This window comes from Rhinatrema bivittatum, chromosome 2 (genome assembly GCF_901001135.1).
Source record: "Rhinatrema bivittatum chromosome 2, aRhiBiv1.1, whole genome shotgun sequence".
NCBI lineage: Eukaryota > Metazoa > Chordata > Amphibia > Gymnophiona > Rhinatrematidae > Rhinatrema > Rhinatrema bivittatum.
Genome location: NC_042616.1, coordinates 585,218,733 through 585,233,180, shown reverse-complemented (window position 1 = coordinate 585,233,180; position 14,448 = coordinate 585,218,733). Strand labels below are relative to the sequence as shown.

Sequence of the window (14,448 nt, the reverse complement as noted above, 5' to 3'; positions counted from 1 at the left end):
AACTGCTGCTAGCAACATTTTTACAGGATGAACAACCTTCTTGATAATTCAATCTGCTTGAACGTGGCTGTAGAAACAGCATTGCTTTTTCTCTATCTCTGTATTAGTATCCCAGACTGTAAAAGTCTGGGCCCAGAATTGGCTGTCTCTAAATCCAATTCCCCTTCCTCCCATCCTCCACCATCAAAGCGGAGAGAGAGGTCTTCTGTTAAGATTAGTAGCAACTGCCGCTCTATGCAGGCCACCACAAGTCTAAATGGAAACTATGGGCTGGATTTTAAAAAGGTTTCGCGCCGGGTCTATTTTCAAAAGGCCCGGTGACGCACATAAGTCCCCGGGCTTTACTAAAGGGGCAAGGGCGTAGGCGGGGTCAGCCTCCCAGGACAGCGGCCATATTTGCTGCTTGGCTGGCAGGCACAAAAGGTAAAATAAAGGTCAGGGGGGCTAGAGTAGGTCTAGGGGAGGAAAGGTTAGGGGAAGGGGTGGGAAGGTCATGCTAGGGGGGAGGGAACGGGGGAAAGCAGCGTGGCTCAGCGCACGCAAGGTGCACAATTGTGCACCCCCTTGCCCGCGACAACCCAGGATTTTAGAACATGCGTGCATCTGCGCACGCATGTTATAAAATCGGGAGTACATGTGCACGTGCCGGGTAGCACGTGCACAGGTATGCCCACGCGCAACCTTTTAAAATCTACCCCTATTTGTGTAGCAGAAAAGTTACCTCAATTCTTCATTTCCATTCTCAAGCCAGCAGAAATCCTCTGTCCAATGCCCTTTTGAATTTCATTACCGTTCATTTCTTCACCACCTCTTCTGGGAGGGCATTCCATGCATCTACCACCCTTTCCTTAAAGAAATATTTCCTGACATTTCTTCTGAATCTTCTCTCGGAATTCCTTATTGTGACCTCTGGATTACAGCTTCCCTTCTATCTGAAGAGACATATTTTTGTGCATTATTTATTCCTTTCAAGTATCTGAATGTCTGTATCATATCTCCTCTGTCTCTCCTCTTTTCCAGGTTATACATATTAAGATCCTTCAGTTTAAATTCACTTGGCTTTCCATATAGACCCCATATCATTTTGGTTGTCTTTCTCTGGACCGCTTCTGCTTTGTTCTTATCCTGTTGAGATGAGGTCTTCAAAACACAGTAACCAATGATCTGTATAGGAACATTACCACCTCCTTTTTCCAGCTACTTATGCCTCTCTCTATGCAGCACATCATCCTTCTAGCCTTAGCTACCACCTTATCACATTGCTTCGCCACCTTCAAACCATCAGACATTATCACCCCAAGGTCTCTTTCCAAGACCTTGAATGTAAGTTTTTTGCCCTCTAACATATTATGGCTTTTTTCAGACTACAATACTCCAAATGCATGACTTTATATTTCTTGGCATTAAATCCCAATTGCCAAAACATCAAACACTTCTCAAGCTTTCCTAGGTCACTTCTCATTCTCTCTACTCCTTCAGGTGTGTTCACTCTGCTGCAGATCTTACTGTCATCCACAAAAAGACAAGTTGTACCTTTTAATTGCTCCACAATATCACTCACAAAGATATTAAACAGACCCAGTCCCAGAACAGATCCTTGAGGAATTCCACTTATTACTCTTCTTTCTTTGGAATAGGGTCCATTTACCACTATTTGCTGGCATCTGTCAGTCAGCCAATTTGTAATCCATTCCACCACCTTAGGATCCACTCCCAGGTTTCCCATTTTATTTATGAGCTTTCTATGTGGGATCATATCAACTCTTGCTGAAATGCAATTAAACCACATCAATTCCTCTTTCTTGGTTCAGTTCTCTAGTCACTGAATAAAAACTATCAATTAAATTTGTTTGATAGTACCTTCCGCTGGTAAAACCATATTGTCTCGGATCCTGTAACTCATTGGATTGCAGATAGTTCATTATCCTTTCCTTAAGCTGATAGTCCATTAATTTTCTCCACCACCAAGGTAAGGCTAAGGCCTGTTTCCAGCCTCCTGGCTGTTGCCACGTTTGTGAAAAGAGTCCACAACTACCCTTCTCTAGTCCTGCAGCACTATCCAGTCTCCAATGATCAATAGAACAGGTCCTGCATTAGACCCAACAGCATTTCTCACAGCTCCTGAAATATCCTCATGCTGCCCCTTGGCCTTGTCCACTTTCAGTTTGCCTAGTTCCTCCCAAACACTCTTCTATAAATGGGGATGTATCGATAACACACTCATCTGTACTTTAGTTAGCCAGAACAGTCCTTCTCCAAGGTCTTCCTTAGTAAAAACTGAACTGAAGTAATTGTTAAATACTTCTATTTCTTCATCTTTCTCCATATCTTGCTCCTTGTCCCCTTTCAATCTTGCAATGCCTCCTCTGGTCTTCCTCCTTTCTCTCATATATCTGAAAAATGTTTTGTCACCAAGCTTTACTTCTTTGGCAATCTTTTCTTTCACTTGAGCTTTCGCCATCTTGATTTCATTTCTTGTTTCCTTTGGCTTCACCCAATATTCTTGTCTGTGTAACTTTTTTGAATTCCCTTATTTTTTCTGAATGCTGATCTTTTTGCCTTTATTTTCTCAGCTACCACTTTGATGAACCAAATCAGTCTTCTTGTTCTCTTATCTTTATTTACTCCCTTTATATAAATGTTTGTCTTTTTTATAGCTCTGTTGTTCTACTTCACCCATTTCCACCCAGTCTTCTAGTTCTTCCTTGAGGAATGTAGCCATTTTACCAAAGTCTGTGTTTTTGAAATCCAGGACATTGACTCTCATGCAACTTCCCTCCTTTTTGGCTGTTATGTCCAACCATCCCATCTGATGATCATTAGTGCCCATGTGGGCACCTACCCTGACATTTGAGAGACTGTGTCCATTTGTGAATATTTACTTATTTCCACCAATCACAGCAGATTATAGTCGATATACACAGTAAAGCCGAACATAACCTTACACAACACAAAACATGCCAAAATGATTAATGCTATACATCTCTTGGAAAAAAAAACATAACATAAGATCAAACAATACTCAGTCTGGGAAGGTTAGAAAAAAAGAGATATGTCTAAGTTCTTCTTAAACAGAGAAAGATCATTCTCTATTCTAATAATTGCAGGAAGGTCGTTCCAGAAAGCAGGGCCTGCAGAATGAAAGATCCACTTGCGAGTGGTTGCTAATCATGAAAGGAAGAGCAATGGAATCTCAATCAAATGCTGTAATGAGGAGCGGAGGCAGTGGGTGGGGCAGTGTTTGCTTATAGAAGACAATGGCTGGAGGGGCCAGACCTTGAAGAGCTTTAAACATCAAAATGAGGATGTTAATCTCCATTTACCAGACTATTGGAAGCCAGTGAAGCTAGAGTTGCAGAAATATGGTCACACATTCTGGTACCTGAAATAAGACATGCTACCTGCATAAGTTGGAGTATCCATAAATAGGTATCAAGGAGCCCCAAGAATAGAACATTGTAGTAGTCCAGAGAAGATAGAATAATTGAGTTACAGTACGAAAATCTGAATGAGATAAGGAGGCTTTAGGGTACGCAAGTAGCTGCAGTTTATGGTAAAATGACTGGACTAAAGAATCAATATGGGATTACATGGAAAGAGAGGAGTCTATTAATACCCCCAGGTCACAAACCTTTGATCAAATAGGTATAACATGCCCATCAAACAAACTCTACAGGGTCATCAACCATTTCAGTCCTTGATAATAGGACTAGTTCCGTTTTCTTGATATTCAGGGCAGGCATGTTACAGGTCAGCCACGCTTTAATCCTGAATGAACATAACTTCTCTAATGCAGATTCCAATGTGGGAGAAACCGGAAAAAAAGAACTGGATGTATCTGCAAACAACTTTTCTAAGACATTCAAATGGGAAAGAACAGAGCATAAAGGGGACAGATAGATATTGAACAAGGTTGGAGATAGTGAGAAACCTGTGGGATGCCTGTAGCTAAAGGGTATAAGGCAGAAGAAGCATTACCCACCGTGACCCTAAAGGAATACCTGACCACCTCCCCTCATGGGTTTCATCACCATTTGTCTGAACACAGCCCCTTGAAGGGTCTCTCTCTACTTCTTGCAGATTTGGCAGCAGGAATACTCCCAATCCATATCAGTAATATACATAGTAAGATATACATAGTAATGACTGCAGAAAAAGACCAAATGGTCCATCCAGCCTGCCCAGCAAGCTTCTTATGGAAGTAACTGCCATTCTGTGCAGGTAACCCCCAAGCTTTATATTAAGGGTAGTAATATTAAAAATCAAAATCAAGCAAGTGTCAAACCCACAACAAAATTACTGCTAGCAACATTTTTACAGTGTAAGCAGCCTTCCTGATAATTCATAAAATGATGCTGCTTAAATGTGTTTTGCTTTTAGACTTGGCTGTAGCAGCAGTCCTGTGCTTTTTCCACAATGTCTGCATATCAGTACTCTGGACCATAAAAATCATGGCCCAATAGATTAAAATTTCCAATGAGCAACATTTCACCCTTCCTTCCCACTTTTCAGATGTCTTTGGTAACATCTCTATCCAGCTCTTCTAGCTGATTTGGAGGCCTGTAGACCACACCAGTGTAAATGGAAGTGCCATCATCTCTTTTTAAGACAACCCACAGTGCTTCTTCGTCTCCCCATACCCCCTGCAATTCAGTTGCTTGGATGTTGTTTTTGACATATAGAGCTACTCCTCCCCCATATCTGTCATCTATATCCTTTCTGAACAGATTGCAGCCCGGTATGACTGTATCCCATTCATGAGACTCACTGAACCATGTTTCCGTAACAGCAACAATATCCAAGCCCGCCTCCACCATTAGGGCTTACAGATCTGGGATTTTATTGCCCAGGTTTCTCTCCCTAAGCTTTCTGCCATTTGTGCTCATAGCTTTTCAGCTTTTCTCCCTCAGCTTTCTGCTTTTCTTGGATATCTTTCTGCCCTATTCAACTGATTTTCTTAATTTCTCCACTTACTTCATGGAGTTGTCGGGAGTGACATTCCCACTTCCTTCTGCCACCCCCATCCTCTAGTTTAAATGCCTTATGGTATATGATTTGAATTTTTCACTTAGGATCTGTTTTCTTGCCATAGACAGATGTAAGCCATCTCTGAAAGAGTCTTTTATTGTTGCAAACCCAGTCCCAGCCCCCAATATATACAAACTTTCTTTCTTACACCAGCCTTAAGAGTCATGAACTAAATTGATCTATATGGCTTAGTCTTTTCATGAACAAGAAACACTTCTGAAAAGGCAAAATTCTTCACCATGTGCCCAATCTGCTTCCCCAGAGTCCAGAAATCTCTCTATACTGCTTGGAGGCTGTTTCTAGAAGGCTGTTCATTCCCAAATGAATGATAATGTCAATTTTAGAGTCCTCACTTTCTTCTTTGATTGCACTTTGCATTTCTACCAGCTGAGGATCTTAGAAGGCATTTAACTATAGTGTTCTCCTCAAAGAATTCCCAAATTCGTGCCTCTGATGACTAAGTCTCCCAGCACAAAGAGTTTTTATGTTTTTTTGCTGTGCATATTGGGGTAGATTTTAAAAGAAGCGCGATCAGCCTACTTTTGCTTGCGCATCAGACTCAAGCAAAAGTACGCTGGATTTTAGTAGATACGCGCGGAGCCGCGCGTATCCACTAAAATCCTGGATCGGCGCGCGCAAGGCTATCGATTTTGTATAGCCTGCGCGCGCCGAGCCGCGCTGCCTCCCCCCGTTCCCTCCAAGGCCGCTCTGAAATCGGAGCGGCCTCGGAGGGAACTTTCCTTTGCCCTCCCCTCACCTTACCCTCCCTTCCCCTACCTAACCCCCCCACCCGGCCCTGTCTACACCCCCCCCTTACCTTTGTCGGGGGATTTACGCCTCCCGGAGGGAGACGTAAATCCCCGTGCGCCAGCGGGCCTGCTGCGCGCCGGGCCGCGACCTGGGGGCGGGTACGGAGGGCGCGGCCACGCCCCCGGACCGCCCCGGGCCGTAGCCACGCCCCCGTACCCGCCCCAAAACGCTGCCGACACGCCCCCGAAACACCGCGACGACCGGGCCCGCCCCCGACACGCCCCCCTCCGAAAACCCCGGGACGTACGCGAGTCCCGGGGTCTGCGCGCGCCGGTAGGCCTATGTAAAATAGGCTTACCGGCGCGCAGGGCCCTGCTCGCGTAAATCCGCCCGGTTTTGGGCGGATTTACGCGAGCAGGGCTCTGAAAATCCGCCCCATAGGGTTTTTCTTTCCTGTCAGATACCACTTCATTCTCCATTGCTAGAGCATCTTCATTTCTCAATACAGAGAAGGCATTTTGCTCTTGTGTCATTTGAAAGAGTGGGTGTTTGTTCATCTCTTATCCTACCAGAGCCCACTATAATCCATTTATTCCTAGGTTTCTGGATGCTCTGTGGAAATTGGGGAGGGCATCTGGGCTGTACAATTGGGAAGAGTGGTGTCTGTAGGGCACCTTTCTGAGCCCACTGTAAACCACTTGTTTCCTGGTTTCTGAATCTTCTGTGGTAGTGAAGGAAAGTTTCTTGAATGCTGTATAGAGGATGGGGCTTTCTTGGTGGTTGATAATTCCTTTTTTATTGAAGCTAATTCATCTTTAAGTTGAGTTAACTCCTTTTTCATTGAAGAGAATTGTGAACAAATAGGGAAAGCACTAACAAAATAACTTATTTAATGTAACTTAACTGTGGTGCCTTTGTCTTGAGGCAAACCATCTGGAGTTTGCCTCAAGACAAAGGCACCACAGTTAAGTTACATTAAATAAGTTATTTTGTTAATTTGATAGAAAACTCCTTTAAGATGATAAAGATTAGCAATTTATATTTTTACCAATTACTGCAATTATGTACCCCACCAAGACTTATATTAGAAGAGCAAGCTCTGGAGTGGGTGAATCGAGGGGTAGGGTAGGAGGGCTTTTAAAAATTGAGATTATCAGGAAACAAATTCTTCTATGACATGCACGTATAGTGTGAGTTTATCTAATCCATTGAAAGTTAGGTTTTTTCCCCCCTTACTTTAAAAAAACTACAAAAGCAATCTAGATTTCACACTTTTTTCTTAAATTAAATCTGCCCCCCCAAAAAAAAACAAACCAAAAACCAAAGGCACACAATACTGCAAAAATAGACAACTCCTATACTTAGCTCTAAGGTAATTTAAACAGCAAAATGTGTACTTAGCTCTTTCAGAAGCCTTCTATGCACAGGAATACCTGTAGACAAAAGACTCTGCCCTACCTCAGCACAATGGTCTTATGACAATTCGAACAGCCCCTCCCAATAGGTTCAAAGCCAGAAACATAAGGGTTTTTTTTCCTTCAAAATTACAAAAGCAGTCTAAATTTCACATTTTTTTCTTAAATTAAATTTGCCCCTGCAAAAAGCAAAGGCACAAAATAATACAAATATAGACAACTCAATAGTTCTAAGAAAATTTAAACAGCAAACAGTATACTTGGCTCTTTTGGAAGTCTTCTGTGCACACTAATACCTGTCCACAAAGTTACCCACTATGCCTGAGACTGACTCAACAAAACTGCACATGACGTTTGAACAAATGTATGCCTAGTAGTAATCTGCCTTGAGCCAATATGGAAAAAAAGGCAGTATATCAACTGTTTGGAAATAAATTAAATATATAAAATCATTTTCATTGGCTGAAGTCTGCAAATTAAGTTATGAATGTAAATCTTGAATTTGGTCAAACCAACTTCTACTTACTTATATCTAAGCATAGCCTATGCTAGTAATACTACAAAAGATATTTCTTCACAATACTTTGAGAAAGGAATTTAAAAATAAAGACATGACATGTTTATAATAAAATGAGACTATCAGGCATAGTACTTAGTCTCTCTTGGCTGAATTTCAAAAGACAGGGATTACAGGTTTCCTCATGCATCAAATGCCCTTCTGATTACAAATTGTGATCAAACTCCTAGGATTATCAAGAAATTCTCTTACCACCATCTAAGCTACGGGACATAGTGTAGCGTTTGCTTGAAGAACGTTCAAAGTAAGGTGCAGGACGGTCTATCAGTGCACTGGCTCGTCTGGTTTGGGCTTGTGTCCTACCACTGTAGCGGAATTTGGACCCTAGAGTGAGGAACTTTTTAGGTGGTGCTTCTGGCAACAAGAGTCTGAAATAATCAAAGAGAACATACATTAATTTTAAATCAAGGTAAGGGAAGGAGCAGTGGAGTAGGCAGTAAGTGGAAAGTGAAACTTGGATTTTAGGGAAATAAACTTTAGGGAGATAGTCTTTATGGGGCTAGATGAATTTATAAAACAATAGAAGCTAGGCTGGTGGATATCCAAAATCCAATATTGGCAGGATATCTGCCTTCTCATTTATTTACATGGCTCATTTCCTCTCACACTGCCACATTCTTCCAGTACAACAAAGGTGTTATGAAGAATACCTAAGTCAGTGGCAAGAATGGAGCTGGTCATCTTGTATACACATGTATATACATTATAAAACAAAAGGAAAAAAGTATTACAGTATAGGAAATAAAAAATACATAAATATACAAAGGAAAAAATGTACACTGAATACTTGACCCAATCTTTGGGGAGAAAGGAAAGGCGTGTTAACATCGGTGGCTTGCACCTTTGTGTCCTCCCGTTTCCCGTCTCACCCCCCCATTACCACAATGACCCCACCATAATTAAAACACTGTCACCACTTAGTTTTGGGGAAAAACAGGCCGCAGCTTTTATTCACCGTTAACATAAATAACAATACCGGTACACGAGTCGCTGGTATGTATAACAAGATTAAAGACCAGGGCATCGCGCTAGTGTTCGCCGTGTTAAGCCAGACTGCCCAACCTCTTCTGCCCCCCCAACGTGGCTCCAAGCAAGGGGGCCATCGTCTCCAGCCAGCCCACGCCCACTTGACATACTACTCCATCCTCTATGACCTCCAGTTTATCCACACCATGTCCTCCAGGCCCCTGTTTGCCTACCGACTCGGATACCCCCACCACCAGCCTGGGATAGTATCTTACTTGTCCCAGGCCTTCCCCTACCACCATTACTGCGGCCTACCCCCACAACTCAGCCATTTAAAACTAATCGGAGAAAGTTCTTTTTTACTCAACGCACAATTAAACTCTGGAATTTGTTGCCAGAGGATGTGGTTAGTGCAGTTAGTATAGCTGTGTTTAAAAAAGGATTGGATAAGTTCTTGGAGGAGAAGTCCATTACCTGCTATTAAGTTCACTTAGAGAATAGCCATTGCCATTAGCAATGGTAACATGGAATAGACTTAGTTTTTGGGTACTTGCCAGGTTCTTATGGCCTGGATTGGCCACTGTTGGAAACAGGATGCTGGGCTTGATGGACCCTTGGTCTGACCCAGTATGGCATTTTCTTATGTTCTTATTGTTCCAATGCTTCCAGTATGGCATTATTAAAAAGGTCATATCCCACTCCGGATAGTAGGGATGTGCATTCGTTTCGTATACAAGCATGTAATATGAAACGTATGAAACATATGAAACAAATGCACATCTAATTGGCATATAATGGGAAACGTATGAAACGAATTAAATGAATGAAATGAATGCACATCCCTACCGGATAGATGTATCTCATCCGGCCTGTATAAGCCTTCGCATAACTCATCAGCCCAGTCATGCCTAATTTGTCTTCCCATCCTCTGTACCCATGATCCTACCTGCCTATTCACCTTCTTCCTGCCCCTGCCCCACAACTTGACTTCCTGCCACTTGATGCGGGGTATAACATCCAACCATATCAGGGTGGTCTGGGGGCTCCACTCCATTAATGCCGCCAAATCCCTCTTCATCATGTCAATCAATTGTTTGCACGAGTACTCTCCCAGATCATTCCCTCCCAAATGTATCACTATAATGTGGGATCTCTCGAAAGTGCTCAACTTGCGGACTTCTGGTAGCAATTGCCCCCATCTCATTCCTCGCATTCCCATCCATAACAGCTTGGCTCCCCCACCGGGCCAAGCCCAAATGTGAGCCATACTATCTCTCCTGCGCCCTCTTGGCGGCCCAATGTACAAAGGAGTGTCCTAACACCCATACTATCTTCCGCTCTAACCTCAGACCTGCGAAGGGAATGAGTTAATAATTAGGTGCTGCTCTGCACAATTCCGGCCTAACATACAGGTTGGCTGCTGCGGACTGCCATCAGCTGATCTTATGTATGGTGTCCATGGGCAGGCTCGCTTGCGCTGCGCTGGTGGCTGCCCCAATCCTGAACGAGCGTGTTCCATATTCTGTCTGATCAAGCCCAATTTCTGTCAAGGCCCTCCGGAGAACAGCCGCAAGCTGAAATTTTGTGAGAGGTACCCAGTCTCCGTGCACCAGTAGGTGTGTCCCTCCCTTTGGATTTGCTTGCAGAAAATGAGTTATATTTTTTACTGGGCAAGTTACTTGCAATACTACCTGTGCTAATCTAACTTCCACCCCCCTTGCCCACTGATCCATTTTCGATCTGTGCACTATTATGCTAATGCTCTGACCCTGCGCCTGTACATTATTAAATAGTTAACCGTTTATTCCCCTATCTTTTTGGATGGAGCCACCAGCTCGCTGACCCATATTGCCACGAAAAACACCGTGCAAACAGCAGCCCTAAATAATCCTGTTTTGAATTCTGATGTGCATACTTGAGGCATAGCATGCCATAAACGGACCAGTATGTCATGAGTTATTGGCCGCCTCTTATCCCGTCCCATTCCAAACCCCTCGCCCAACATCTTCTTGACCATGAAGTTATCGAGTGGATCCCTGCTCCGCTGTGCTTTCATGAAGAATGCAAAATCCGCTAACTGATTTACTGTTGCCCCTCTGGACAACCCAGACTCCTTCGCCCAGGAGTTGAACTTGACCATGAGTTTGCCTTCTACTGGTCCCGTTACCCATCCTTGTCCCTGTAAACATTTCTGCATCCTACTAAAACCCCTGCAATACGCTTTCCATGTCACCAGGGCTACTGAGGCCCTCAGCAACCCCCACTTGGTAGCGTTCCAATCCGCCATAAACTGTCTGGGATCGGTACTCTCTCTTCCTCTGGTACCTGTTGGCGAAAGAGATCCCACTTAGCGCGGGAAAGGGAATCTGCTATTCTGTTACTAACACCAAGTACATGCTTAGCCCTGATGGTCGTGTTTGGTCGCAAGCTCTGAAATATTACTTCCCTCAGCAATGCCGATACCAGATAGCATTGCGCTGCCTGTTTGTTAATAACCACCACACGGCCTGATTATCGCACCAAAAAACTATTTTCTTGTTGCGCAACTTCAGGCCCCAAACTGTCAAAACTACCAATATCGGGAATAACTCCAGAAAGGTTATGTTCTTTACTAAACTGCTCGCCCTCCACTCACTTGGCCACTGGGCTGCACACCATGCACTCTGACAGTACACACCAAATCCCCATCCGCCCGAGGCATCGGTATGTATGTCCAAATCCCGGTTTGTCACCACATCGTCCTGCCATATGGCCACACCATTAAACTTGTCAAGGAATTCTAGCCACATCAATATGTCCTTCATAGGATCGGAATTCTAATATGGTGGTATGGACGCCTCACGCCCCTTGTCGCATCCGCTAGATGCCTAAGGAATGCCCTACCCATGGGAATCACTCGGAATACAAAATAAAGGCTTCCAATTAATGACTGCATGGCGACCAAAGTGATCTTTTGATTGATAAAGCATGCCTGAGCATGCTCCACAGCTTGTGCAAGTTCTCTAATGGCAACCTTGATGTCATTGCCTGTGTATCGAGCTCGATCCCCAAAAAGGATAGCATCGTAGTCGGCCCTTCCGTTTTTTCCCGTGCTAATGGGACCCCGAACTCCTCCGCCATACTCTGAAATGTCAGCAGGTTTGTAAACAAGTGTCCCTGTCAGGCGGGCCTATGAATAGAAAATCGTAGTGATAGTGCACCATATTACGGTTCCTTAACTTTTTCTCTAACACCCAATACAAGAATGTGCTAAACATTTCAAAATATGCACAAGATACAGAACACCCCATAGCCTCTAAACTGAAAACCTAAAATGGGAAAACTGTCGGGGTGAACTGGGAGTAATCTGAACGCTGATTTAATGTCCGCCTTTGCCATTAATTATGGCCCATGGACACCTTTTCCACATTGCCTCAGTGTAATTGCTGTGTCAAATGAGGCATATTGCACTGAACACGCTTCCTCCAGCAAGTTGTTATTCACTGACTACCCCGGTGCGTGTGATAGGTTTTGTATTAAACTGAACTCCCCTGGTTCCTTCTTCGGCAGGATCGCCAAAGGTGATAACATCATCGACCGGAACAGGGGGTCTGTGAATGGTCCTGTCATTCTGCCTACCTCAATCTCCTTATCCACCTTTTGCTGAACTATCTCTGCATGACGGACGGCAGAAGGGGCGTTTACCGTAACTACATTACTAATTTTCCTTGAAATGATATGGTAAAACCGTGCTGGAAATCCTCCCCTAGCTTCTGGGCATCTTGTTACCTAGGGTACATAGCTAGCCATTTATCCATAGCTGCCAGTCGTACTGGTGAAGGAGCCCTAAGAAATTTACTGTTACTTTCCTTTACTATCACTCCCTCCCGGATTACCTGGGCCCCTACTTGTACACTTGGTCGCCGGATGTGGGGCGGCACAGACTGAACAAATATGTTTAAACTTGCACTCCTGAAATGTACACCCCGACTTGTTAAACCGCCAGCATACTTTACTATTTTCGTTCTCCCCCCAGTGATTACCCCCCGACATAGCCAGGCCACTATATGTCCGCCCTGCCTTATTGGGTATCCCTGCATCCACGGCCTTGTTGGTCATTTGATGCAACCACAGACACACATCTTGTGTTCCCCAAGACATAAATCAATTTTCCTCCATCTTATCCCTAAACTTTTCATCATAATTTAACCAGGCCCATCCCTGGTATGCCTTGTATGCTTCCAGAATAGTGTCCACATAACTGAGCATTGGGGCATACTGTGAAGGGTCATCCCATCCTAACACGCTAATCATTCTCAGGAATGCCCCCTTGTCTCCTCTTTCTTCTTTCCTTTCCTCTTCTCTGTTACCCCTTTTCGACCTTCAAGTATTGTAAAGATGTCTATATATTCTCTCTTCCTTATCTTGCTCCTCAATGCCTTGGGTATACTTTCCCAAAGCTCAGATAAGTTAGGAAGAGGCGGTGGTGCTCTGTCTCCAGGGAGTCTCGTGTCTGCCGAGTGGGAGTGTCTGCTGACGAGTCACTCTAGTCAGAGTTGCCCCCCCCCCCCCCCGATGACCCTGTACTTGAACCGCTCCTGTTCCTTTTTCTTACCATTTTTCTTCGCTTCCCGTGATACCCTTAACTCCGCACCTCGGGCCTCTGCTGCTGTCTCCTGCTCTGCTCTTGTCGTGGCAGCAGCCCTGGGTGTCCCTGAATCGTTGCTGTCTCTGTTGGTTGATGTTCTGGCACTCACTTCTGCGTCCTGGGGTGCCCATGCTCCCCCAAGCTCGTCCGGTGCTGCTTGGTTCTCTGGTCGCACGATCGTCGTGGTATCCGTCGCGGTATCCCTCAAGCCCTCCAGCGGCACCGACTGTCAACTTGGCGCTCCCGTATTCTGCCTGCTTCTTTCTACCGTAATCGTATTCCCTGCCTGTGCAGATTACTGTCCAATACCGCCCTGCCAGCTTGCCGTTGACTGCCACCATAGGTGACATCTGTGAGTATCCTTGTGGGAACATGTGTGGCAATTGGAGTGCTGGTGTGGTCCATGGTGCTCCACAGTTAAGGTTTCCGTCCTGCCCTCTGCCCATAGCAGCTGTACTGGCCTGCCTTTGCAGCCCTGGTCCCATCGGGGGCCACATGGGCCAAAATAGCCACTGTGCTGGATCGCAGGCCCTGCTCACTGGGTGTATTGCGGCTTGCCCTTGATTGATGGTCAGTTCCACTGCACCTCTTTTGCTTTGCTCTCCCTGTGTCACTGCTATGTTGCCACTCTGAGGTATGCCCAATTCTGCTTCTGGCTCCACTGACTGTCTCTCCGCTTGAGCCCTCTGTCTCCTCGTACCTGGTCCGTCTGGTCTCTCTCTGACCATTCCACCTCCCATGGCCATGTTCGGGACCTGTCTCCTGCTCTCTGGAGTTGTCCTCCCTGACTCTCTCCCCACTGCTCCCCTCCCTTGGGCACTCCTTTCCGTGCCCGTCCTCTTCCTCCAGCCATGTGGACAGCAGGACAGTAACCTGCAGTGGCATTGTGTCTTTAATTTTTTTTTTTTTTAAAGGAGGGAGGGGGGTAGGGGAAGGTTTTTTCTCCTCGATGATGCGATTGAGGCTTGCACTTATGGCTTCCGGTGCCCTCGTTGGTCCTTGGTGGGAGGTAGTCGGGTCTTTCTGCGGCGTTCTCCTGCCTCTGGGCTGTTGGCCACATGGGTTTGGGTTTTTTTTGTCCCTTG

At 45.0% G+C, this 14,448-nt stretch overlaps 1 protein-coding gene across 17 annotated transcripts in view; it reads right to left on the bottom strand.

Annotated features, from left to right (window-relative positions):
• EPB41L3 (erythrocyte membrane protein band 4.1 like 3) overlaps window positions 1-14,448 on the bottom strand; it is a 459,693-nt gene that overhangs the window by 53,972 nt on the left and 391,273 nt on the right. For all 17 annotated transcript variants that reach the window (XM_029591057.1, XM_029591046.1, XM_029591044.1 and 14 more), the window contains exon 11: window positions 7,963-8,138. In XM_029591057.1, the coding sequence (XP_029446917.1) occupies window positions 7,963-8,138 (176 nt within the window). The remainder of the gene's footprint in view (window positions 1-7,962; window positions 8,139-14,448) is intronic.